This window comes from Poromitra crassiceps (genome assembly GCF_964638095.1).
Source record: "Poromitra crassiceps genome assembly, contig: HAP1_SCAFFOLD_1227, whole genome shotgun sequence".
Lineage (NCBI taxonomy): Eukaryota > Metazoa > Chordata > Actinopteri > Beryciformes > Melamphaidae > Poromitra > Poromitra crassiceps.
This window is the reverse complement of record NW_028151183.1, coordinates 1-25516: the sequence shown is the minus strand read 5'-3', so window position 1 is coordinate 25516 and position 25516 is coordinate 1. Positions and strand designations below refer to the sequence as shown.

The 25516-nt window shown below is 44.9% G+C and overlaps 1 protein-coding gene across 1 annotated transcript; it reads right to left on the bottom strand.

Annotated features, from left to right (window-relative positions):
* Window positions 1-210: 210 nt before the first annotated feature.
* LOC310771126 (RNA-binding protein Raly-like) lies at window positions 211-18446 on the bottom strand (the record flags this gene model as incomplete). Its single annotated transcript, XM_083663791.1, has 5 exons — window positions 211-356; window positions 2786-2905; window positions 7737-7900; window positions 16285-16329; window positions 18374-18446. Coding segments are annotated over 5 exons (548 nt in total), but the record flags the coding sequence as incomplete, so codon positions are not given.
* Window positions 18447-25516: the final 7070 nt, after the last annotated feature.

Sequence of the window (25516 nt, the reverse complement as noted above, 5' to 3'; positions counted from 1 at the left end):
CTCCAGGGACCACTACACCACTGTCACAACTGTTCATTTAAAATGAGTTATTCCTCTAAAGCTGGCTTCAAATGCCCCCGTTCGGCCCCCAGCCCTCAGCAAAATCTGGCCCTCTGATAGCGAGGACATTTTGTTGTGGCCCTCTCTATCATCAAAGTTGCCCATCCCTGTTTTAGACGGTCTATGGACCACACACTCTGTCACACTCACCATGTGGGCAGGGCTGTCGTCCTGAGTGTGTTCTTCCTCCTCCCCCTCTTCCTCACTTTGGTGTCTCTGCTCTTCCTCCAGCTCTGAGCTCGACTCCTCGTCCTGCCATGCCTCCTCGCTCTGACACTCTGCCTTCCTCTGCTCTGCTCACACACACACAAACATGCGCACGTACACACACACATACATGCACGGACACATGCATGCACACCCACGCACGTGCACACACACACACACACACACACACACACACACACACACACACACACACACACACACACACACACACAGGCTTAGTTAACTAAACCCTTAATTAACTGTTAACTAATGAGGCTAGTAATCATGTCATGATGGTGTTCATGTTACCTAAGGTATTGTGGTTGGGTCGAGGCATGAAGTCACTGAGAGCAAGCTTACGGTCAACGCTTTTAATGATAGGGTTACTTAATGCTTAATAAGCATCATTACATTCTCATCAGTATCTCATGAAATGGAAATGTTGTTAGCTGCTCCAGTGAATAGGACAAACTTAGGATACGACTTGACAACCGGAGACAATCTATTCCGCTCAGCTCATATAATCTTGAAACCTTTGGCTCAGAGCCAGGAAGCTAATGTTATGCTAGCAAGTTTCAAAATCAATAACATTGTGTACAGTTGATAAACAGTGAATATAATTTATCAGTATGTTTAATAACAAGACCAGCTAGCTATCCAGCCATATTATTGTCCCCAGATCAACAATCAGAATTGAGTATTCACCCAGGACAAAGAAAATTGGCGTATGAACAGGCGAGGCAGAGGGGCAACCAGCAATACACGGAAGCTTGCCCTGTGTCAACATGGAGGATTTTCTCTCTCTCATCAACAGCTCTGTGCTGGAGACAATTCTGCTCCTCTCTCTCTCTCTCTCTCTCTCTCCTCGCCTGTTCACGCACATTTTCTCTGTCCGAGAATAATATTCATGTGTAGAGTCGTTACCATGTTGCCAGACACTATAATGACAGTTTGAGTCTCCCAGCCGCAAAACAAGCAGTTTTAGCGAACGTGGAATGACGGTGCGCAATTGCCCGACTGGGTTACACTGGTAGTAGTTTGACGAGCTGTAAACAAGGCTATCTCGATGAGTACTCAACCAATTTGAAAAATTATGTCAGGATGAGTCCCTTAGACACATACAGTGTGGAAAATAGGGTCCAGGGTGAAAAAAAACAAAATGATCCTTTAAGGAAGGGAGAAAGGAGAGCTGTACATTCCAAATTGCATGTTATCGTTGTAGTTCTTGTGGAAAAATGAAAATATGATTGCTTTACTGTTTACCAATGTACCCTGATTTGCAATAAAAAATATTCTTAAGAAAAAAAAGAATGCAAAGACATGTTAACTGGCTCGTTAAACTCGCATTCCAGGAATAACGTTAAAGTCCCTGGAAACCAGAAATATTTTTTTATTATTTAGCATTTTGAGTTCATCACATCACAGGAACAAGGAATGTTAATAAGCCACCAGCCAAATTTGAACGATGATGAACGTCGCAAAGTATATAAATTTAGGTTTGACAGTCATGACAAAAGTCATGAGAATCAATTAGATTTTAGAGTGTATTTTCTCCCGCGGACTGTGTGGGCGTGTCCCGTGTGTGTGTGTGCGTGCAAGACTGCAGGTCTCCGAGAGAGAGAGCGAGAGAGAGAGAGAGAAGGAAAGAGAGATGGAGTGTGTGTGTGCGCGTGTGTGTGTGTTCGCTCGTTGCTCGGAGAGCACACAGGGTGGGAGGGAGACAGACAGACACTGAGCGAGCGCTGTGGGGGCAAGAAGGTTTTTATAAGAACGGACAAAAGGAAAAGGGCGGGTTGCGCGCGTGTACAAAGGTTATATAGAGCTTATGACGTCATAAGATTTTGCATTTGAGCATCTCACGCGCTGCTGTCTTCAATGAGGAAGTGGAAATCCAGACCTTGTAGAAAAGTGGCGATTTTCGGGCTTTGGGTTGAAAGTAATGTCTCATACTTTCTGAGGCACACAATTACTCACATAAGACCCTAAATAACATAGTTAGAACGTTTTTGTGGATTTTGGTTTCCAGGGACTTTAATGTCTGCGGGTCTTACCCACGGCCCCACGGAGATTCCAGACCGGCAGGCGGCACATTTGCCTCGGCTTTCAAACAGCAAAACACGCGGCGCCAACCAGTTCCTCGGTTATCTGCGGATCCCACTCGCGTAGCACCACAACATGCTGAATCCCACTCAATTTGTGGGCAGAACACGCCAGGATTGGCCAACGCCAAATCCAGTCCCCAGAATTGTCAAATCAAATCATCGACATGCTATAGCCCGCCTCTCAACCCTCTGTCATCTCAGGCAAGATTTGTTTTCAGTCCGATACGTCTCTGACCCTCGCGCCACTTGGGTTCAGCTCGTCTTTAAGCATTCGCCCCCGCCCACTTATTTGTTATTGGTTATTTTTTTAAATTAGACTGTTGTTACAATCATATTTTCTTTTGTTAGTGCAACTTTTTTCTTTTACTAAATTGAAAATGTGAGGAATCTGCTGCATGTGTGTGTGTTTGTGTCACCTGTGGCGGTGATGTGTGTGTCTTCTGTGATCTGCTCCAATCTTCCCAGTAAGGCCTCGATGTTGGCTTTAATCTGAGTCAACTCCGACTTGATCGCCTGGAGCTCTGTACCTTTCACTGCTGGAAGAGGGAGAGAGAGAGACAGATGGGGAGAGAGAAGGAGAGAGGGGGAGAGACAGGGAGATAGAGAAGGAGAGAGAGGGGGAGAGAGAGGAGAGAGAAGGGGGGAGAGAAGGAGAGAGAGAGAAGGGGAGAGATGGGGAGAGAGAAGGAGAGCGAGGGGGGGGAGAGAAGGAGAGAGAGGGGGAGAGAGATGGGGAGAGAGAGAGAAGGAGAGAGATGGGGAGAGAGAAGGAGAGAGAGGGGGTCAGGGAGAGAGAAACAGAGAGGGGGTAGGGTCAGAATGCAAGTCAACACTAAATAGGATTGAGACAGAAGCAGAAGAACATGGAATCACTGGGGGATGATTGAAAAGGAGATAAATGGATGATTGAGATAGAAAGGTGGGAGAGAGAAATGGAGGTGGATGGATGGGAGGTTGGCGTCAGAATGCAAGTAGAGAGAGAGGGGGGGGGGAGAGAGAAACGATGACATGATTGAAAAGGAGAGAAATGAAAGCTGAAGGTAGAGACAGGTCACCAGAGAGATGAAAGCTGAAGGTAGAGACAGGTCACCATTGAAAAGGAGAGAGATGAAAGCTGAAGGTAGAGACAGGTCACCATTGAAAAGGAGAGAGATGAAAGCTGGAGGTAGAGACAGGTCACCAGAGAGATGAAAGCTGGAGGTAGAGACAGGTCACCAGAGAGATAAAAGCTGAAGGTAGAGACAGGTCACCAGAGAGATCAAAGCTGGAGGTAGAGACAGGTCACCATTGAAAAGGAGAGAGATGAAAGCTGAACGTAGAGACAGGTCACCATTGAAAAGGAGAGAGATCAAAGCTGGAGGTAGAGACAGGTCACCATTGAAAAGGAGAGAGATGAAAGCTGAAGGTAGAGACAGGTCACCATTGAAAAGGAGATAGATAAAAGCTGAAGGTAGAGACAGGTCACCATTGAAAAGGAGAGAGATGAAAGCTGAAGGTAGAGACAGGTCACCATTGAAAAGGAGAGAGATCAAAGCTGGAGGTAGAGACAGGTCACCATTGAAAAGGAGAGAGATCAAAGCTGAAGGTAGAGACAGGTCACCATTGAAAAGGAGAGAGATCAAAGCTGAAGGTAGAGACAGGTCACCATTGAAAAGGAGAGAGATCAAAGCTGGAGGTAGAGACAGGTCACCATTGAAAAGGAGAGAGATCAAAGCTGAAGGTAGAGACAGGTCACCATTGAAAAGGAGAGAGATCAAAGCTGAAGGTAGAGACAGGTCACCATTGAAAAGGAGAGAGATCAAAGCTGAAGGTAGAGACAGGTCACCATTGAAAAGGAGAGAGATGAAAGCTGCAGGTAGAGACAGGTCACCAGAGAGATGAAAGCTGGAGGTAGAGACAGGTCACCATTGAAAAGGAGAGAGATGAAAGCTGAAGGTAGAGACAGGTCACCATTGAAAAGGAGAGAGATCAAAGCTGAAGGTAGAGACAGGTCACCATTGAAAAGGAGAGAGATCAAAGCTGGAGGTAGAGACAGGTCACCATTGAAAAGGAGAGAGATCAAAGCTGGAGGTAGAGACAGGTCACCATTGAAAAGGAGAGAGATCAAAGCTGAAGGTAGAGACAGGTCACCATTGAAAAGGAGAGAGATCAAAGCTGGAGGTAGAGACAGGTCACCATTGAAAAGGAGAGAGATCAAAGCTGGAGGTAGAGACAGGTCACCATTGAAAAGGAGAGAGATCAAAGCTGGAGGTAGAGACAGGTCACCATTGAAAAGGAGAGAGATCAAAGCTGGAGGTAGAGACAGGTCACCATTGAAAAGGAGAGAGATGAAAGCTGCAGGTAGAGACAGGTCACCATTGAAAAGGAGAGAGATCAAAGCTGGAGGTAGAGACAGGTCACCATTGAAAAGGAGAGAGATGAAAGCTGGAGGTAGATCAGAGATCACTTATATCTCAGATTTACTCCTCCATTATGTCCTTTAATAATACATATGTTGTGAAAGCTAAATCAGCCTGGGAGGAGGAAATAGTATATAGGAAAAAGGAAATGCTGAGTTCTCTGATGATTGTTGGGCTGGAGCAGTTGATAGGGTTACTTCTACAACATCATGTGCTCGGCTGGGTCTCATACAATTCAAGATGCTGCACAGGCTCCATTATTCTAAAGCCAGACTGTCACAAATCTATCCCAATGTAGAGAACACATGTGACAGATGTAGCCACGCCCCTGCTTACATTCATTTTGGGACATATTCTTTAAAACCCTATCTTACATCTTAGGAATCGAGCTGCAGCCGTGTCCCCTGATTGCAATTTTTGGCGTTCCTGCTATTATTTTAAATTTGCACACCAAACACCTAGACTAACAGTTTGACCTATCCTGACCACCTGACATGTCTTGACACAAGTTGTTTGATGAGAGACACAAGACAAACCTTGTCAGGATTCCGTGCCTCTCATTTCAGTGCGGCCAGCTTCATGCAGACGACAACAACAAAGCAACAAAGGTGCGGACAATCACAACACTAGCCTCAATGCGACTCATCAGCTCTCAACAGCTGGTCATTACGACATCAAAGTGAAAAGATGACAAGATGACTATCTCCGTAAAGTATATGGGCTGCTGGGGGGTTGAATTAACCAATTAACTTCGTATATATTCGAACAAATTGAGGGGCAATTAAAGTTTGTTCAAACGTTATTTTTGGAAAAAGTGACAGCTCCACTGGGCACGGGGATTATAAAAGTGCTTCATTAAATGTGAAATGGCTGTTAGTACCCCTTGCTCTTAACTGTTGTAAGTGTATACTGTATGCATGTGTATGTATAAAAAATAAAAATAAAAATATGAAAAGGAGAGAGATGAAAGCTGAAGGTAGAGACAGGTCACCATTGAAAAGGAGAGAGATGAAAGCTGAAGGTAGAGACAGGTCACCAGAGAGATGAAAGCTGGAGGTAGAGACAGGTCACCAGAGAGATGAAAGCTGGAGGTAGAGACAGGTCACCATTGAAAAGGAGAGAGATGAAAGCTGAAGGTAGAGACAGGTCACCATTGAAAAGGAGAGAGATCAAAGCTGGAGGTAGAGACAGGTCACCATTGAAAAGGAGAGAGATGAAAGCTGAAGGTAGAGACAGGTCACCATTGAAAAGGAGAGAGATGAAAGCTGAAGGTAGAGACAGGTCACCATTGAAAAGGAGAGAGATCAAAGCTGCAGGTAGAGACAGGTCACCAGAGAGATGAAAGCTGGAGGTAGAGACAGGTCACCATTGAAAAGGAGAGAGATGAAAGCTGAAGGTAGAGACAGGTCACCATTGAAAAGGAGAGAGATCAAAGCTGGAGGTAGAGACAGGTCACCATTGAAAAGGAGAGAGATGAAAGCTGAAGGTAGAGACAGGTCACCATTGAAAAGGAGAGAGATGAAAGCTGCAGGTAGAGACAGGTCACCATTGAAAAGGAGAGAGATGAAAGCTGGAGGTAGAGACAGGTCACCATTGAAAAGGAGAGAGATAAAAGCTGGAGGTAGAGACAGGTCACCATTGAAAAGGAGAGAGATCAAAGCTGGAGGTAGAGACAGGTCACCATTGAAAAGGAGAGAGATGAAAGCTGGAGGTAGAGACAGGTCACCATTGAAAAGGAGAGAGATAAAAGCTGGAGGTAGAGACAGGTCACCATTGAAAAGGAGAGAGATCAAAGCTGCAGGTAGAGACAGGTCACCATTGAAAAGGAGAGAGATCAAAGCTGGAGGTAGAGACAGGTCACCATTGAAAAGGAGAGAGATGAAAGCTGGAGGTAGATCAGAGATCACTTATATCTCAGATTTACTCCTCCATTATGTCCTTTAATAATACATATGTTGTGAAAGCTAAATCAGCCTGGGAGGAGGAAATAGTATATAGGAAAAAGGAAATGCTGAGTTCTCTGATGATTGTTGGGCTGGAGCAGTTGATAGGGTTACTTCTACAACATCATGTGCTCGGCTGGGTCTCATACAATTCAAGATGCTGCACAGGCTCCATTATTCTAAAGCCAGACTGTCACAAATCTATCCCAATGTAGAGAACACATGTGACAGATGTAGCCACGCCCCTGCTTACATTCATTTTGGGACATATTCTTTAAAACCCTATCTTACATCTTAGGAATCGAGCTGCAGCCGTGTCCCCTGATTGCAATTTTTGGCGTTCCTGCTATTATTTTAAATTTGCACACCAAACACCTAGACTAACAGTTTGACCTATCCTGACCACCTGACATGTCTTGACACAAGTTGTTTGATGAGAGACACAAGACAAACCTTGTCAGGATTCCGTGTCTCTCATTTCAGTGCGGCCAGCTTCATGCAGACGACAACAACAAAGCAACAAAGGTGCGGACAACCACAACACTAGCCTCAATGCGACTCATCAGCTCTCAACAGCTGGTCATTACGACATCAAAGTGAAAAGATGACAAGATGACTATCTCCGTAATGTATATGGGCTGCTGGGGGGTTGAATTAACCAATTAACTTCGTATATATTCGAACAAATTGAGGGGCAATTAAAGTTTGTTCAAACGTTATTTTTGGAAAAAGTGACAGCTCCACTGGGCACGGGGATTATAAAAGTGCTTCATTAAATGTGAAATGGCTGTTAGTACCCCTTGCTCTTAACTGTTGTAAGTGTATACTGTATGCATGTGTATGTATAAAAAATAAAAATAAAAATGGCAAAGAAACAGGATGCGTTGGGAATGAGACCCGGGCTGAAATGACATTTAAAACTAAACTTACAGAGACACAGAGATAAGGTACAAAGAGAGAGAAAACAAGATAGATAGATAGATAGATAGATAGATAGATAGATAGATAGAGTAGGTGGAACTTACATCTTTGTTTGTCGCCGTTGCTGGTGGGGAGGACGGAGGCGTTGCGCGCCAGCAGCTTGACCGGCAGCGATTTGACCCGGCGCAGCAGAGGCACGGCCACCCGGGGGCGCTTGACGGCCAGCACCCGAGGGACCGGGGACACCCTGCCACGATACTCAAACAACCTGAGGAGAGGGGGAGTGAGAGAGAGGAGGAGAGAGAAGAGGAGAGGAATCAGGAGGAATCTTTTTAGTGCAATAGATAAAGAGATCATACAATATACATGTCTTTATTTTGTACATTTCCACACTTTGCAAACACGTTGGATTTTGGTTAGACAAACTAAAACAACTTGGTTAAGGTTAGGGTTATGATTTGGGTTAATGTTAAATAACAAAGACGTTAAATGTGTCTACATGTGACTACAGTCCTATTCACACAGGACAGTGTAGAAGTGTGGAATAACATTTTCGGTGAAGCAAGATTTAGCTATATTTCAAGAAAAGTGGCAGCAGTGTAGAAGCTATAGTGTAGAAGTGAGTGACTAAGCTAACCATAACATACCATAACAGCACAAATAATTGACAAAAATCTCTAAATAAATATACAGTATTTACCCTAATGAGAAAAGGAGCAAATATTGATAGTTAAAACAGAATAATGACATCACAACAGTCGAATCCTAATGTGAATTTAAAATGAGATAATCTGGCTTCAAACGGCCAACATTTTAGAAAAACAGACAACAATGGTGCCCCTGATTATATCCTGTAACTCCCACAAGGTGGCGTAGCTTCACAGTAAACATGTAACACATGAACCAATCAACATCACATGTGTGAAGAGGCTTGACAATGTGATTTCAGTTTGGACAGATGCATGTGAGCAATTAAAAAAGTAAATACATACAAGTCCAGGATGATACCATAAAATAAAATAAAATGTGTCTAAAATGTGCAAAGGGACATAAGAGTGAATTCTCTCATGATTACACAGTGTGTAAGGGTTAGGGTTAGGGGCCTATGAAAGATTTGTAGCTGTGGTGGCCAGCATGGCGAGCAGCTGTATAAGTCACTCTGTTGGTCAGTCGGTCGGTAAAAAGTTCACCACCCTTTAGCGGGCACAGTTTTCACCCATAGGAGGCAGAAATTTGGCAGGGAGTGTGTGTGTGTGTGTGTGTGTGTGTGTGTGTGTGTGTTAAGGTGACCAGATTTCTGAAATGAAAATCAGGGACATTCCCAGTTCGGCACTCAATATCATTAAAATATCCAATGTTATAATCTATGAAATACAAAAACGAGACAATCCAAAATTTTGCCTAAGTTTGGAGCGTCTGGTCACCTTAGTGTGTGTGTGTGTGTGGAGGAAATATGTGTGATGGCTAATCTTGGTGGTGGCTGTCTTCAGTGGGAATCTTCTGGGTTTCACGGGAGTTTAAGATCTGACCTGGGGTCAGTGGCGCATGGGGCTCTGTCTGTGTTTTCTTCCTTGCTCCTCACAGCTGATTAGGAGATGCGGAGCAGGTGTGCAGGGAGCGGGCAGAGCGAGACGCCACACAACACACACACACGCAACACGAGAGAACAAACCTGCAGCCATGGCCGTAACTACCATTGAGAACACAAAGGTCATGACCTTGTTATTTTTTTATTTTTTTATAGAAAAATAGCCCCGGCCCCCAGATCTATTCAACTGTTATTCATGTTTTAAAGCCTTCAAATAACATGATATATGACATAGTTGATCAGAAATGCAACAATTTGCTTCCTCTCTGTGTGCTATATAGAAGGAAGAGACAACTCACCACAACGTTCACATTTTGCATTGAGGCTAGATTGGGGCTAGACTTTGGGGACAGTTCTATTGAAGTGAATGGGTAAGTAACTCCCCTGTAAGTGATGTTTGTGTAGATGGGCCATTGTATTTAATCCAGCAGTATTCTACCATGTGACCTGTATGCAGAATATATATTATGTGGGGAGACATTTATTTTTTGTATCATTGTAAAGCAACAGCACAGTAAAGAGGATATTAATCTAACATGATGTCTGTAGTTCTTTATAGATCTAGCCTCTTAAAGGAGAATTTCGGTTTTTTTGAACCTGGATCCATCTCCTGGCATTAATTATGATTTGGCCACTCACCAGGCGATCTCCGCGGCGTTTCTGGCCGTCCTAGCGTTGTTTTGACATCAATAGCGTCCAAGTCAGTTGTAAAATGGAGCTGACTTGGGGCCAAGTGTGAGCCTGTCTTTCCTGCATCTAAATAGCTATTTTTATTCCCGTTTTCGCCAAATATCGTCAGAATCTGATCCCTCAAGAAGCACCACAGTGATATTTCGCCAAAGGCTGTTTCCTGGAGTCCCACAGGGATCAAATTACCTCAAACGTGATCTCGGTCACCAAGTCTCGTGAAGTCCCGCGATACTTTCCTGCCGACTGACCAAGTACAGGAGGACGCTTTGCGGTGGTGGTTTTAGCGCAACCTATGTGGGGTTTGGCATAACCTTCGTTATTTCGAATCCCACATAGATGTCAAAACAACGCTAGGACGGCCAGAAACGCCGCGGAGATCGCCTGGTGAGTGGCCAAATCATAATTAATGCCAGGAGATGGATCCAGGTTAAAAAAAAAACGAAATTCTCCTTTAATTTTGCTCTCAAAGTGCACCAGATTGAAGCATTTCACTTTAAAATGGACACAATTTTCCATGCCATGCTAAAATGACCTCAGTATTTCTCAAATCCTGGATACGACCATGCCTGCAACTGAGGCGTGATTTCTAACCCCACATAGGATAAGCAATAACCACGCCCTGTGGCGCCGGGATTGGCCAGGAGCATTGAAGCTTGGGACTAAAGCACCTGGGGTTTTTCATCTTTTAAAATAAAGATGTTTAAAAAACGATTGCTTGTTACATTTTCAGTGCTGTACCTTTTCTCTGGGTAAGAATTGAGCTTGAAATTAACGATTATCATACATTATATTATATGAGCTATGAACGTGAACACAACACCGTTTATATTATTGCATGTTTTTGTAGATTGTGTACATTGTGTAGATTACAATTATTATGCTTATTATTATTACTATGCTAAGGAAGGTAGGTGACCATAATTAATTTCAATGTCCGCTCTCAATGTCCACTCTCGAAATCGCTGTCCGTTCTCAAGAGCTATTCAGTTGGTTCATGAAATCGCTGGGCTGCGTGCCCTCCAGTGTTGCTCCTGGCCAATCCCAGCGCCACAGGGCGTGGTTATTGCTTATCCTATGTGGGGTTAGAAATCACGCGCAACTGAGGTATAGGAAAGACCCCATGCCTACGGCCTGGAGCGTGGGAGAAGTTGGAGGAGCTTACGGTACATGTCCACACAAGTGTGTGTTTTCACGCCTGGGGGCTGTCCTCCACGGTTTGGAGCGGAGAAGAAACATGGCGGCCAACTCTAAACGTTCTCTTCCTACATGAAAACCACTGGGAGAATTGTGTTTCTGGTCACATTTGATGCCTACAATAGGCCAGGCTGTGTCTCCCTGTGTCTTTGTTTTGGGTTTACAAAGATCAGATAGGAGTTGGGGAGGCGCAGGGCATGGACCTCATTTGCACAAAGTATAGAGCTCAACGGTCATGTGACGTTTCTTGCCCCAGAAGTGAGTTCCCCGTTCATTTTCTCCATAGACATTTCGAAACATCCTATAACGAATTTTAAGGCTTGAACCAAGCCAACCAGTCTTCCAGAGAATCCTGAGTGACCATAAAACATTTGGTCGCTGCTCCACCCTCTGTCAATATGGGGAGAGCCGTAGACTAGCGCCATGCTTCCTCCAAGACATGCGCAGTTGCCAGCCGCTTCTTTTCACCGGACAGCAGGGAGCTTCACTGGCAGGACGTAGCACATGGGAGGATCACACTATTCCCACCAGTTCCCTTCTGTCCCGAACAGGCGCCCCGACTGACCAGAGGAGGCGCTAGTGCAGTGAACAGGACATATACCCTCAATCTGGCTTCCCATCCACAGACACAGCCAATTGACCTATCGCTAAGCAGACGATGCAGACGAGCCAATCACAGCGCGTGCAGCTCTACAATACACTCGGACATTCTCAGCTTATGAGTTCCATAGATAAGCACTAGAAAACGCAAGTTTCCTCTGGTTTTATACATTTATAAGTAGAAAAAAATGGTCAAACAATGTGCATGGGGGTAAATGCAACATTACGAGGTATCCTGGGAGGCCAGGCAATTGATAATATTAAACTAGTAAACGTAGATGCACTCACATCCACAATGATGCTGCTGTTTGGATGTCAAATCTGCAATCGTGGTGACAGCGAGATGAGTCTTCTCCCTCATTTGCCTTCCATGATCCAAAGGTATCATGAAATAATCATGGTATTCAGAAAGTCGGCAAACTAAAATGCTGAATTATGCGAGTTTCCAGCCATTACGTTATGCGCGTTGGTTGAAGAGGTGCATTGATTGATGTGATTAAAACATCGCCAGACACCAGTCAAACCCTAAAACGAGGGAATTAATCTCGTTCCCCAAATAAATGTGAGGTAGTCTAAAGAGAAAACATGATGGAAAAAGTGGTCTGCTGTATGCTATGCCTCTCCTGATCTGCTACACCCATGCGTGCGTGCTGTTGTCTCGCTATGAAAAACATCAACACTATTAATTTAACATTTCTTGATTATACAGAGGTAGGCCTACATTAAATAGATTGCCAGGCGTCAACTCTTCAATTCGTCATATGAGCTTACTCAAGTAAATAAAATGTCAATTCTGGATGTCAGTCGCCTGTTATCCCCACTGGTTATCTTCGGTCTTCCTTCGTTAAAAGTGCATGTTTGGTTAAAGATTTGCTAAGCCGTTTCCACGCATTTCTTTTTATCGATAGCTTTAAATGTTGTACATTGCCCTCCCTGGCATAGTGAAGTACTTTATGATGGCTTCTAGATGATATCAGGCCTCAGAAAGTTGTGAAGAGCGTCTTGGGATATAACTTTGACAGTGACGGCTGCCATTTATTCTAGTTAGGATGCCTTGTGTTTGTCCGAGTGAGCACGGGGGGTGGGGCTTAGCGATAGGTCAATTGTGCATCTATGGACGCCTGACCAAGCCAGAGGTAGCACGGGGACACGAACTTGCGACCCTGGTGTTGGTAGGCAGGGAATCTACCGCTACACTACCCAGATGCCCCAAAAGAGACTGCAAACATTTATCTAAACATTTATCTTTTATCTAAATATTTGTATAAAACATGGACTGGCGGAGGGCACTTGCTGACGCCAGGCTCCATTCAAAAATGTCAATTTGATGTTTCTTTGATAATCTGCAAACAAAAACAGAAGGCAGAACAAAACGGAACGAGGCCGAACAAAACTGAACATCTTTCCTGAATCGTTGGGGTCTTCCGGTAAATCATTTTTGTTTAAAAAAAAAAAAAATCCTGATTTTTTTTTATCCCATTTTTATCCCCCTTAGTGCTAATTTACTTTTATTTATCCTGGTTGCTACTCCACCCTCAGTGCGCATAGAGAGGAAACACGTGAGCCACTCAGCAACGCAAACAGAGCGAGCAAAACGCTTCACTCTCATTCAAAACAGAGCAAAACGCTTCATTCTCATTCAAAACAGAGCAAAACGTTTCATTCTCATTCAAAACAGAGCAAAACGCTTCATTCTCATTCAAAACAGAGCAAAACGCTTCACTCTCATTCAAAACAGAACAAAACGCTTCATTCTCATTCAAAACAGAACAAAACGCTTCATTCTCATTCAAAACAGAACAAAACGCTTCATTCTCATTCAAAACAGAGCAAAACGCTTCATTCTCATTCAAAACAGAGCAAAACGCTTCATTCTCATTCAAAACAGAGCAAAACGCTTCACTCTCATTCAAAACAGAGCAAAACGCTTCACTCTCATTCAAAACAATGACAAAAAGACATCCCAGGCTGTTCACTTCTTTACACCACATGGCTGTATCGGACCATGTTGTTTGACTGGTATAGATAGCATCACTCAAGAGGGTGAAGTCTCAATAGGCCCTTTTCACAGCAACCATTTTGAGGTGGTAAAGCAGGAAGTAAAGCATGCGTAACCAATAACATGAATGGCATTGGAAAACTGAAATGGAATGGAACCATCATTAATGTATTGGTTACACCTGCTTTACTTTTACGGCGAAGCGGATGGCGAGCCACATGTGGAGGAGCAGTGTTGCCCGTGCAGATGTAGATTCTCCTCATTTTTCCCTGCAGCCATTTTAAATCCTTTTGTAATAAAAAGGTTCTTATGTTGAGTCTTATCTGCAAAAGAATAACGGCTTAGAGATTTAAAGCGATTTAAAGTAATAATTCAATGTGGTCTATAATCTCCACATTTACACGATTGTTTTTTTCCTGCCCAGATGATGTCAGCCCTGCTGCTTTTGATGTCCAGAAGAAAAGAATGAAGAGACGATATTAAAGATAATACTTCTCCCCCTGAAATATCAACACACAACTGTAACCACCTGCCAGGCAGGGAGAGACAGAGACAATGAAGGGGCAGAGAAAAGGAAGGAAGACATGAAGAAAGAAAGAAAGAAAGAAAGAAAGAAAGAAAGAAAGGTGAGCACTCGTGTGGCTTTCTAAGCAACAGCAGCACAGCAGATGAGCTGAATGCCTGTATTGTCTGTATTGCTGAATTACTCGTGCATTTTATGCATATTTTGGGCAAAAAGACTGGCTCTGAGCCGCTGTCCACCGTGGTGGGGGGGCAGGTGGTCTGACCGGTGGTGTAAATCAGCGCTGAGGGCTGAGGGCTGGTGCCCAGCTGGTCAGCATGTTTCAACATCTGTTCTTAACACGTCATGCTGGGAGAACTCAGTGGGCTTTCTCTCTGACACAGTGTTCTTAGAGAGCGTGGTGCAGGTAAAAAAAAAATGAATTTACAGTTAGGACTCAAGAGTCTTATGAAAATACCCCAAAAAAACAAAAACTAAATTAAAACATGCCCCCAGGGCAGAAATATGGAGAAAAAGGTGCCATTATAATGCACATGTTAATAAAAAAAAATCCATCTGTGCAGATAACACCTGTGATGACACTCAGGCCACTATACTTACTGTAATGATAATACTAATACAGTCAATGTGTACAGCAGAAAACTTTCCAAAACACCAGATGTATGATAATTATCGTATTTGTATGATAATTTACCTCCCAACAATGATCTTTTTGGCCCTCTGGTACGATAATTCAACACTGCCCAAAATGCATTTCGGCACTGAAGGAGCATGCAGAGAAAATTCCGTGCAGCCATGTTTTCTCCGAAAGGCAACTATTTAGTTTCTGTTTGGGCTCTATCTATGGTTAATATGGCACTTTAGTCAGTTTTAATAGTTTCAGTAGTCAAACGTAACTAAGTATAGTTGACCCCCAATATGCAATCAGTTTTTATATGTGTAAATATCATTTTGCAGAGTGATGAGAGCGCACAGTGGACCGACCATCTCAGCTCGTGTAACCCGGCTGCAGAATGGGCTCAGGTGGATAACTTTATCGTCGGAGATGAATGCAAGTGGCACTCACTGGAGCTCAGGAGGAGGTGATGGAGGTAATGATGCGATTGATTATTGTGTATTCAAGCAGTTACGAGCAACTTTTTCGATTGTTATTAAACAGTATAATTACAATATCGATGCATCACATCTTACCTATAATAGTAGCTGAGACCAAAGCCGTGTGAATCGGAGATTGCTCCCTTAGATGATTATTAAGTCTGTGTCTGTCTAAACTCGCGTCAACAGGGGGCTCTCTCTCTCTCTCTCCTTACCGCCGGACCGGATAAACGCGGAAGTGAAACCCGGAAGTGAAACGCAGCTGCCTGCCTTCACCTGTTCGCGCTGCCTAGCAACATAGCATAAACAATGTGAACGCCACGCATACTCTCGCGAACATCTCTCGTTATATTCTAACAGGTTTTTAGAAGTTATTTTGTGGTTATGGCCGAAGTGGCTGCTGCAAACCGTTTCATTTCACTTCCTGATCTTCCCTGGCCACAGACAGACTAACACTGGCCGATTCACTCGGGCTTCAAGCGAGACTACTCTGCGTTGGTCTCGTCTACTATTAGAGGTAAGATGTGATGCATTGATATTAAATTTATACTGTTTAATAACAATCGAAAAAGTTGCTCGTAGCTGCTTTAAAATCATCACAGGTGTTATTGCTAGATTTGAGGGGTTTTATGTGCGCATGGCAGATGCTTCACAAAAACCAGTCTAGAAGCAGCTACATGTACAGTATGTGTGGAGAAAAACAAAAAACAAAAGAGAATCCTAATTGCTACATAAAAGTCCCACATATGAATGCAAAGTGGTGTCTAACCTGCATCATGCTCTTGAACACGTCATGCTGGGGGAATTTTTTGGATTTGGATTGGATTGACCGACGCTGATTGGCTGAAGGAGTCGTCTGTCAAGGCGGGCTGGAGGCCAGACTGATCCGCACAACAAAACAGAAAGTGAGTTCATGTGATCAGGATGGTTTTAGCAGGCTAGACCATCCCTCCACCCTCTTACCTGTCATAGAAGTCTTCTCTGTAGTAGTCATAGTCAAGCTCCACCCTCTTACCTGTCATAGAAGTCTTCTCTGTAGTAGTCATAGTCAAGCTCCACCCTCTTACCTGTCATAGAAGTCTTCTCTGTAGTAGTCATAGTCAAGCTCCACCCTCTTACCTGCCATAGAAGTCTTCTCTGTAGTAGTCATAGTCAAGCTCCACCCTCTTACCTGTCATAGAAGTCTTCTCTGTAGTAGTCATAGTCAAGCTCCACCCTCTTACCTGTCATAGAAGTCTTCTCTGTAGTAGTCATAGTCAAGCTCCACCCTCTTACCTGTCATAGAAGTCTTCTCTGTAGTAGTCATAGTCAAGCTCCACCCTCTTACCTGTCATAGAAGTCTTCTCTGTAGTAGTCATAGTCAAGCTCCACCCTCTTACCGGTCATAGAAGTCTTAAGCTCCACCCTCTTACCTGTCATATAAGTCTTCTCTGTAGTAGTCATAGTTAAGCTCCACCCTCTTACCTGTCATAGAAGTCTTCTCTGTAGTAGTCATAGTCAAGCTCCACCCTCTTACCTGTCATAGAAGTCTTCTCTGTAGTAGTCGTAGTCAAGCTCCACCCTCTTACCGGTCATAGAAGTCTTCTCTGTAGTAGTCATAGTTAAGCTCCACCCTATTACCGGTCATAGAATTCTTCTCTGTAGTAGTCATAGTTAAGCTCCACCCTCTTACCTGTCATAGAAGTCTTCTCTGTAGTAGTCGTAGTCAAGCTCCACCCTCTTACCTGTCATAGAAGTCTTCTCTGTAGTAGTCATAGTTAAGCTCCACCCTCTTACCTGTCATAGAAGTCTTCTCTGTAGTAGTCGTAGTCAAGCTCCACCCTCTTACCTGTCATAGAAGTCTTCTCTGTAGTAGTCATAGTCAAGCTCCACCCTCTTACCTGTCATAGAAGTCTTCTCTGTAGTAGTCATAGTTAAGCTCCACCCTCTTACCTGTCATAGAAGTCTTCTCTGTAGTAGTCGTAGTCAAGCTCGTAGCCACTGGCAAAAAAACAAACAAAACAGTAGGCTAACAGTCACTGTAGAAAGAAAGTGAGGAAATGCTGTTAACTTTCTACACACGGCCGCATGCCCCATGCTTAAAACAACACATGATAATACTTTTGGGGTTTCCCAAACTTTCCATTTAGTTTATCTGTGGATGAAATGTGTACAATAAAGACAGAGAAGGACTACGCATTTTTGAATGATTAACTGATGGATCAGTTTAGTTATTACAGTAATACAGTGGTCAACTGCATACTGTACAGTTACAGTTTTGCAGGTGGTCTAGATAATCCTAGGTCATTATTAAAAAAACAAAGAAAAAAGGTGTAGGCTGTGCCTACCCTTAGCACTTATCAAATCATTTCATTTGCTTTGTTCAAGTTGTGCAGCATCAGAGTGAATAAATGGCAAATTCATCAAGAAACAGCTCATCATAGAAAACAACAGCTAACAAAACAAAACAGAGAAAGTTAGACAAAGCAAAGACAGTTCATAATAGTTATTCCTTTGTCAGTGTTGGTCACAGCTTTGCTATCTTTCAATTGTACGATTTTTTAACACCTTCTTAAACATAAACATGTTGCATTCTTTTAATTTAGTCAGTCGGTCAGTGAGTGAGTGAGACAGTCAGTGAGTGAGTGAGTCAGCCAGCGAGTGAGTCAGTCAGTCAGACAGTCAGTGAGTGAGTCAGTGAGTCAGTCAGACAGACAGTCAGTGAGTGAGTGAGTGAGTCAGTCAGTCAGTCAGTCAGTCAGCCAGTCAGTGAGTGAGTGAGTCAGTCAGACAGTCAGTGAGTGAGTGAGTGAGTGAGTCAGTCAGTCAGTCAGTCAGACAGTCAGTGAGTGAGTGAGTCAGTCAGTCAGTCAGTCAGTCAGTCAGTCAGTCAGTCAGTGAGTGAGTGAGTGAGTGAGTGAGTCAGACAGTCAGTGAGTGAGTCAGTCAGTCAGCCAGTCAGTCAGTGAGTCAGTCAGACAGTCAGTGAGTGAGTGAGTGAGTCAGTCAGTCAGTCAGTCAGTGAGTGAGTGAGTCAGTCAGTCAGCCAGTCAGTCAGTGAGTCAGTGTGTACCTGTAGAGGGAAGCTGCTGATCGCTTCAGGACTTTGGGTCTGCTCGGCCTTGGCTCTCCTGCCATGTTGATATCTGAGAGGAGAGAAGAGCACACTTTGACTTCTCATGTTCTTTAACATTCTTTGAAGCTCTTAAATTACAGTTGTTTGCCACTCTGATTGCTTAGGCACTATTTTTGAAACTATCCACCTTATTCCTAGCTGCCATGATGCTTTATGTGAAATATGGGTGCTTCTTCCGGTGTAATCCTCCAAGCCCAACCCCCCTCTTGGGAGATTGCCTGTTGTTCTGAAGGCCCATTCTTCCGAGACCCCGATAGTCCGAAAAGTGTCCAACATATTGCACCTAAAGCCACTCCCCTTATGCCGGAGGTGGTTGGTTTAGGGTCAGAAGCTGGTTGTGGATGGAGAAGGACATGGACTTTTCAGACTGTTGGGGTTTGGGAATGGTGGGCTATTGGAACAATGGGCACCTTGCCTTGAGCTAGGCAGCATAAGTACCCATTAGCCCTATTCGATGTCACAAGCCTCATCCATCACCTGTAGAAGGGCAATATGTTGGTGGGGCTGCCGATCATAGACCTTCCAACACCATGCAGAGAAGATCATAGACCTTCCAAAACCATGCAGAGAAGATCATAGACCTTCCAACACCATGCAGAGAAGATCATAGACCTTCCAACACCATGCAGAGAAGATCATAGACCTTCCAAAACCATGCAGAGAAGATCATAGACCTTCCAACACCATGCAGAGAAGATCATAGACCTTCCAACACCATGCAGAGAAGATCATAGACCTTCCAACACCATGCAGAGAAGAATACTTCAATAGGATTCAAGAATGGAGAGTATGGGGTAATTGAGGAGTGAATATTGGCGTCCATTCTTGTCCAAAACAAATGTTCACCTGTGGCCTATTTATAGTTCTCAAGCTCATGGTTTATGAGTGAGCTAATGATCTAAAACTGTTTTCACATGTGTCAATGTTGGCAGCAGGCCAAAACAAGCATTCAGTTTGGCATACTTGGTAAATGCATTGGCTACAGTTAGTAAGTTAGTTTGTCTTTATTTCTTTGACATGCCATTTCTGGCCCATTTCAAGACACACATGGCTATATCCCATTATAAAAGGGAGCATGTGGGCAATGTTTCTCTGTTCTCTCTGTTTAAATTTTTGTCCCACTGATGATGTCATCAGTGATGTCATAAATCACTGATGATGTCATAAGTGACATCACTGATGATGTCAATAGTGATGTCAATTTTTGGCCCACTGATGTCGTCAGTGAAGTCATAAATCACTGATGTCATAAACATGCAGCGGCCGAGCTGTGTATGCAAGCTACAGGGCCAGCTCAGCGAGCTGCAGGGTGGGCGAGCCTAGGAATCGAGTGTGCATGCATGCGAGATGCCTAGTATGTATGTATATATATATATATATATATATATATATATATATATATATATATATATATATATATATACACACTATACTGTATATATATATATATATACACACACACAGTACATACATCCTGTACATAAACTTTTTTCCTTTTTCTTACAAACTTAGTTACTCCTGATAAAGAGCTTTTTTCCCTTATGTCCCAAGCTTTATCCAGGTAACTAGCCAGTCCAAAATGTTTCATAGGTGAACAATCAACTCAGACTATGTGCATCCTCCATATTTAGAAAATCAATGTTTTTATCTTGCTAAATAAAGCATTGCACAGTTCACTGTAAAAAGGACAATGAAAAACCAAATGAAACTCATTTTCTATATCATTTAAACAGTCAGTCAGTCATTTAAACAGGACATTGAACCAGGCCCGGATGAACACAGTGTGATGCCCCTGGGTGACCCAGAATTGAAGTGCCCCCCCTACACGTAAAAAGTGAAATTTACTATTTACGCACAATAAAAAACTTGACATAAACACATAAATACGTGGGTTACAACACATACAATAAAAATAAAAGCAGACGATAACAATATGATTTACAATAGGACCTCAGTGTGACAACACTCACTAACACATTGCATTCAGACGATGTCTCGTCACACACATGGTCTATGGGTCAGCTTGGGGGAAAACGCGGTCCTGGCGGAGATCTGCACTCCACCGAGTGCACTTTTCTAGTTTAGAAATGAGATCGGCAGTATGTATGAATCCAGATCGCAATTTTATTTCGATTAATCGTGCAGCCCTAGCAGGCAGTCAACCAGTCAGTCAGTCAGCGGCCAGTTATTCAGTTATTCAGTCAACAAGTCAGTCAGACGGCAAAATGCTCAAAACAGCTTCTGTGGTGATGACACACACACACACACACACACACACACACACACACACACACACACACACACACACACACACACACACAGCTGGTATTTAATACCAATATACAGTATGAGGAAAATAAGGGGATTAAAGGAACTGCCTCTCTGTCAGTGCAGCTTGTTGTCTGTTAATCTGTAAATTCCACTAGAGGGAGCTGTTGAGCCACACTGTTATATAGACTACCACCATGGACCTTACTGCAGGGGCAGGCAGTCAACCAGTCAGTACTTCGGTCAGCCAGCTGCCAGTTATTCAGTTAGTCAAGTCAGTGAGACAGACAAACGGCAAAATGGTCAAAACGGCTTCTGTGGTAGTGTTTCTAAAACTAAAAAACCATGAAATAGACACCTAGTTTGCTAAAAGCATCAACAATTATGGTAAAACTCATATTCAGGTAGCCGCCATCATGCAAATAATGGGTCCACACACATCTAAAGATAAGCATTCCAACACCTTTCTCAAAAAACACAAGACAAACACCAAGTCTGTATTTCTGCTCATCTCTTTCAAAAGTTATAGCCATATTGTGTCATGGTGACCACGGGGTCACAAGCTCGGGTGCTCTGGTTAAATTGTTAGAGCGCCCTGGGCACAATCTGGTGCTTTTAGACTTGATTTGCATGAACTTAGCCTCAAATCTCCCTAAGTACCTCGACTAATAGCTTTGAAAAGTGTTTTTTTGCATGGTGTTATAAATCGAGTGATAACACACATTTAGCAACCATTGGTGCAATGCTATCACATATTTTCTAACTCTAGAGATGTACCTTGCCAAAAATCTATATGACCATTATTCCCACCGCTGGCTGGCTAGACTAATATGTAGATTTCTTTTCGAGTTTTACTATACAAAACCTGTTAAAATTGTGAAAACAACCCTCTCAATCAATTTTTCATGCCAAAATCTTACAGAAAAGTGGTGTCATTTGTCTCTGTATGATGTCTAGTTCAAAAGTTATGACGCTTATCCATTTTCGTCAGACATTGCAATATGCCCGCAAAGATGGCCGCCAAACAGACCCATGGGACACTATTTCAATGGGGTAACAACAACAAAAATGTATTAGACACCTTGAGGAGTACAAAAGTCTAGGTCAGAAAAGTGCACGGGCGTTGTTATAGGAACATTGATCTGGGAGCCAGAGGGCAAATAACCCAGTTGTTATCCCCACACAGACACACACACACATGCCGTCTTTTTTTCACAGACAAACATCCGTACACGCAGTCAGGTGTGCACACACAGCAGTCAGGTGTGCACACACAGCAGTCAGGTGTGCACACACAGCAGTCAGGTGTGCACACACAGCAGTCAGGTGTGCACACACAGCAGTCAGGTGTGCACACAGAGCAGTCAGGTGTGCACACAGAGCAGTCAGGTGTGCACACAGAGCAGTCAGGAGTGCACACACAGAGCAGTCAGGTGTGCACACACAGCAGTCAGGTGTGCACACAGAGCAGTCAGGAGTGCACACAGAGCAGTCAGGTGTGCACACAGAGCAGTCAGGTGTGCACACAGAGCAGTCAGGTGTGCACACAGAGCAGTCAGGTGTGCACACAGAGCAGTCAGGTGTGCACACAGAGCAGTCAGGTGTGCACACAGAGCAGTCAGGAGTGCACACAGAGCAGTCAGGTGTGCACACAGAGCAGTCAGGTGTGCACACAGAGCAGTCAGGTGTGCACACAGAGCAGTCAGGTGTGCACACCGAGCAGTCAGGTGTGCACACAGAGCAGTCAGGTGTGCACACAGAGCAGTCAGGTGTGCACACAGAGCAGTCAGGTGTGCACACAGAGCAGTCAGGAGTGCACACAGAGCAGTCAGGTGTGCACACAGAGCAGTCAGGTGTGCACACAGAGCAGTCAGGTGTGCACACAGAGCAGTCAGGTGTGCACACACAGCAGTCAGGAGTGCACACACAGCAGTCAGGAGTGCACACACACAGCAGTCAGGTGTGCACACAGAGCAGTCAGGAGTGCACACAGAGCAGTCAGGTGTGCACACACAGAGCAGTCAGGTGTGCACACAGAGCAGTCAGGTGCACACACAGAGCAGTCAGGAGTGCACACACACAGCAGTCAGGTGTGCACACAGAGCAGTCAGGAGTGCACACAGAGCAGTCAGGTGTGCACACACAGAGCAGTCAGGTGTGCACACAGAGCAGTCAGGTGCACACACAGAGCAGTCAGGAGTGCACACAGAGCAGTCAGGTGTGCACACAGGTGTGCACACAGAGCAGTCAGGAGTGCACACAGAGCAGTCAGGTGTGCACACAGAGCAGTCAGGTGTGCACACATAGCAGTCAGGTGTGCACACAGAGCAGTCAGGTGTGCACACACAGAGCAGTCAGGTGTGCACACAGAGCAGTCAGGTGTGCACACACACACACAGCAGTCAGGTGTGCACACACAGCAGTCAGGTGTGCACACAGAGCAGTCAGGTGTGCACACACAGCAGTCAGGAGTGCACACACAGCAGTCAGGTGTGCACACAGAGCAGTCAGGTGTGCACACACAGCAGTCAGGAGTGCACACACAGCAGTCAGGAGTGCACACACACAGCAGTCAGGTGTGCACACAGAGCAGTCAGGTGTGCACACAGAGCAGTCAGGTGTGCACACAGAGCAGTCAGGAGTGCACACACACAGCAGTCAGGTGTGCACACAGAGCAGTCAGGTGTGCACACAGAGCAGTCAGGTGTGCACACAGAGCAGTCAGGAGTGCACACAGAGCAGTCAGGTGTGCACACACAGCAGTCAGGTGTGCACACAGAGCAGTCAGGTGTGCACACAGAGCAGTCAGGTGTGCACACAGAGCAGTCAGGAGTGCACACAGAGCAGTCAGGAGTGCACACAGAGCAGTCAGGAGTGCACACAGAGCAGTCAGGTGTGCACACAGAGCAGTCAGGTGTGCACACAGAGCAGAGCAGTCAGGTGTGCACACAGAGCAGTCAGGAGTGCACACAGAGCAGTCAGGTGTGCACACAGAGCAGTCAGGTGTGCACACAGAGCAGTCAGGTGTGCACACAGAGCAGTCAGGTGTGCACACACAGCAGTCAGGTGTGCACACACAGCAGTCAGGAGTGCACACACAGCAGTCAGGAGTGCACACAGAGCAGTCAGGTGTGCACACACAGCAGTCAGGTGTGCACACAGAGCAGTCAGGTGTGCACACAGAGCAGTCAGGTGTGCACACAGAGCAGTCAGGTGTGCACACACAGCAGTCAGGTGTGCACACACAGCAGTCAGGTGTGCACACACAGCAGTCAGGTGTGGGCTAGATGTCACTAATTTGAATAAACATCAATCTAAGTTGACACGTCATTTGCATTCTGTTAAATGTTGACTTTCAGGGAGAGATAAATCATCAGAGATGGAAAAGTACACCCCAGTGAGTCCATGTGTCAGGAAATGATGTAGGAACTGGATTTTCACATTGAGACTTACATATACACTACAGTGACTTCTGGGGTCGTTTTACTTTTTGTGCTTTTATTTTGACATCTTGGACCCCAAAGCTGTGACTTAGGGCCTGTGTCCACCTAGCGTCTTTTTCCGACGTTAAACGCTGGGAGTGCGCTGGGGAGCGCTGATCCCAGCGCACAATATACAAGGAAGCACTCTGAAACTAACGTTAGTTCAGTGCGGTAGTAGCTTGATAGCTGACAGCTAGCAAGCTAACAACACAGGTAGGCTACATTATTAAAAGCAGTAAACACAACACTCACCAGAAATATTAAGTGTTTAGCCAATCTGCTCCCACAATTGAGCCTTTCTGTCGCTGTTGCGATAGTTTCTCCATATGATTAGATGCCAGAAAAGGAGCACCCGACACCAGCGTCTTTCTGAAAAGTTAAATTATTCTCAGCTGGAAGTGCTGGGAGCCGGCGCACAAAAACGGCGGAGTGCTCTGAAAATAGATGCTGGGTGCAGCGCACTTTCTCTACACCAGCATACGCTCTCCCCCCATTGGAAACAACTGAAAAAAGATGCTGGACCTGAGGAAAAGACACTAAGTGGACACAGGCCCTTAGGCAGCGGGAGTCCTGGGAAGTCTCTGGCTGGCTGCGGCATGGGGCTGCGGGCCCCCCCGACGCTGGTGGGCATGGGCAGCCCATTAACGTTAGCGTTAGCTAGCCAGAATAACATTAAAATGCTAGCTCACTTACCGCAGTCTCCGAAGCCAGATGACGGTCAGACCCAAACCCAAGCAGTAACACGGTTCTTTGGATGCATCTCTGTGTGCTGTTACTGCTGCTTGTGTTTATGGTACTAGTGAGGCAGCCTCCCTGCAGGACATAATCAAGAGACTAATGACTCTCACCTGAGAGTGTGAGAGGGGAGACGCTGACTGAGTACTGAAAAGGCAGTCAGTCTTTGGCTGCGGGGTTGCATTTCTCTCATACGGCTGGTCACTCTCTGGGATGGGAGGGAGATGTTGGCAGCTGGTTAGGGCTGCTGACGCTGAAGACAACTAGAGAGGGGGAAGCTATCCCAGTGTGGCTGCATGTAAGAGGTCAGCTGCCTCCTGTAGTTAGTCAGGGCTGGGGCTGTAGGAGTGTCAACTGGCCGCAGCTCTCCAGCTGATCCTCAGCAGCGGCATGCTGTGTCCACAAACTCTCCTGAGTCATCACTGACTGTCCAGCGCCGCCGACGAAGCCGTGATTCCCCGGGGAGTCGGCCGGCGCCACAAGCGTAGACGCCGGGGAGGGTCATCGCCAACCGGGCGAGTTGAGTAGCCTATTTTAACCCATTTTATGTCTGCTAGTTTAGGCCATCTAGTGCGCGTCTCTCAGAGGGAAGGGG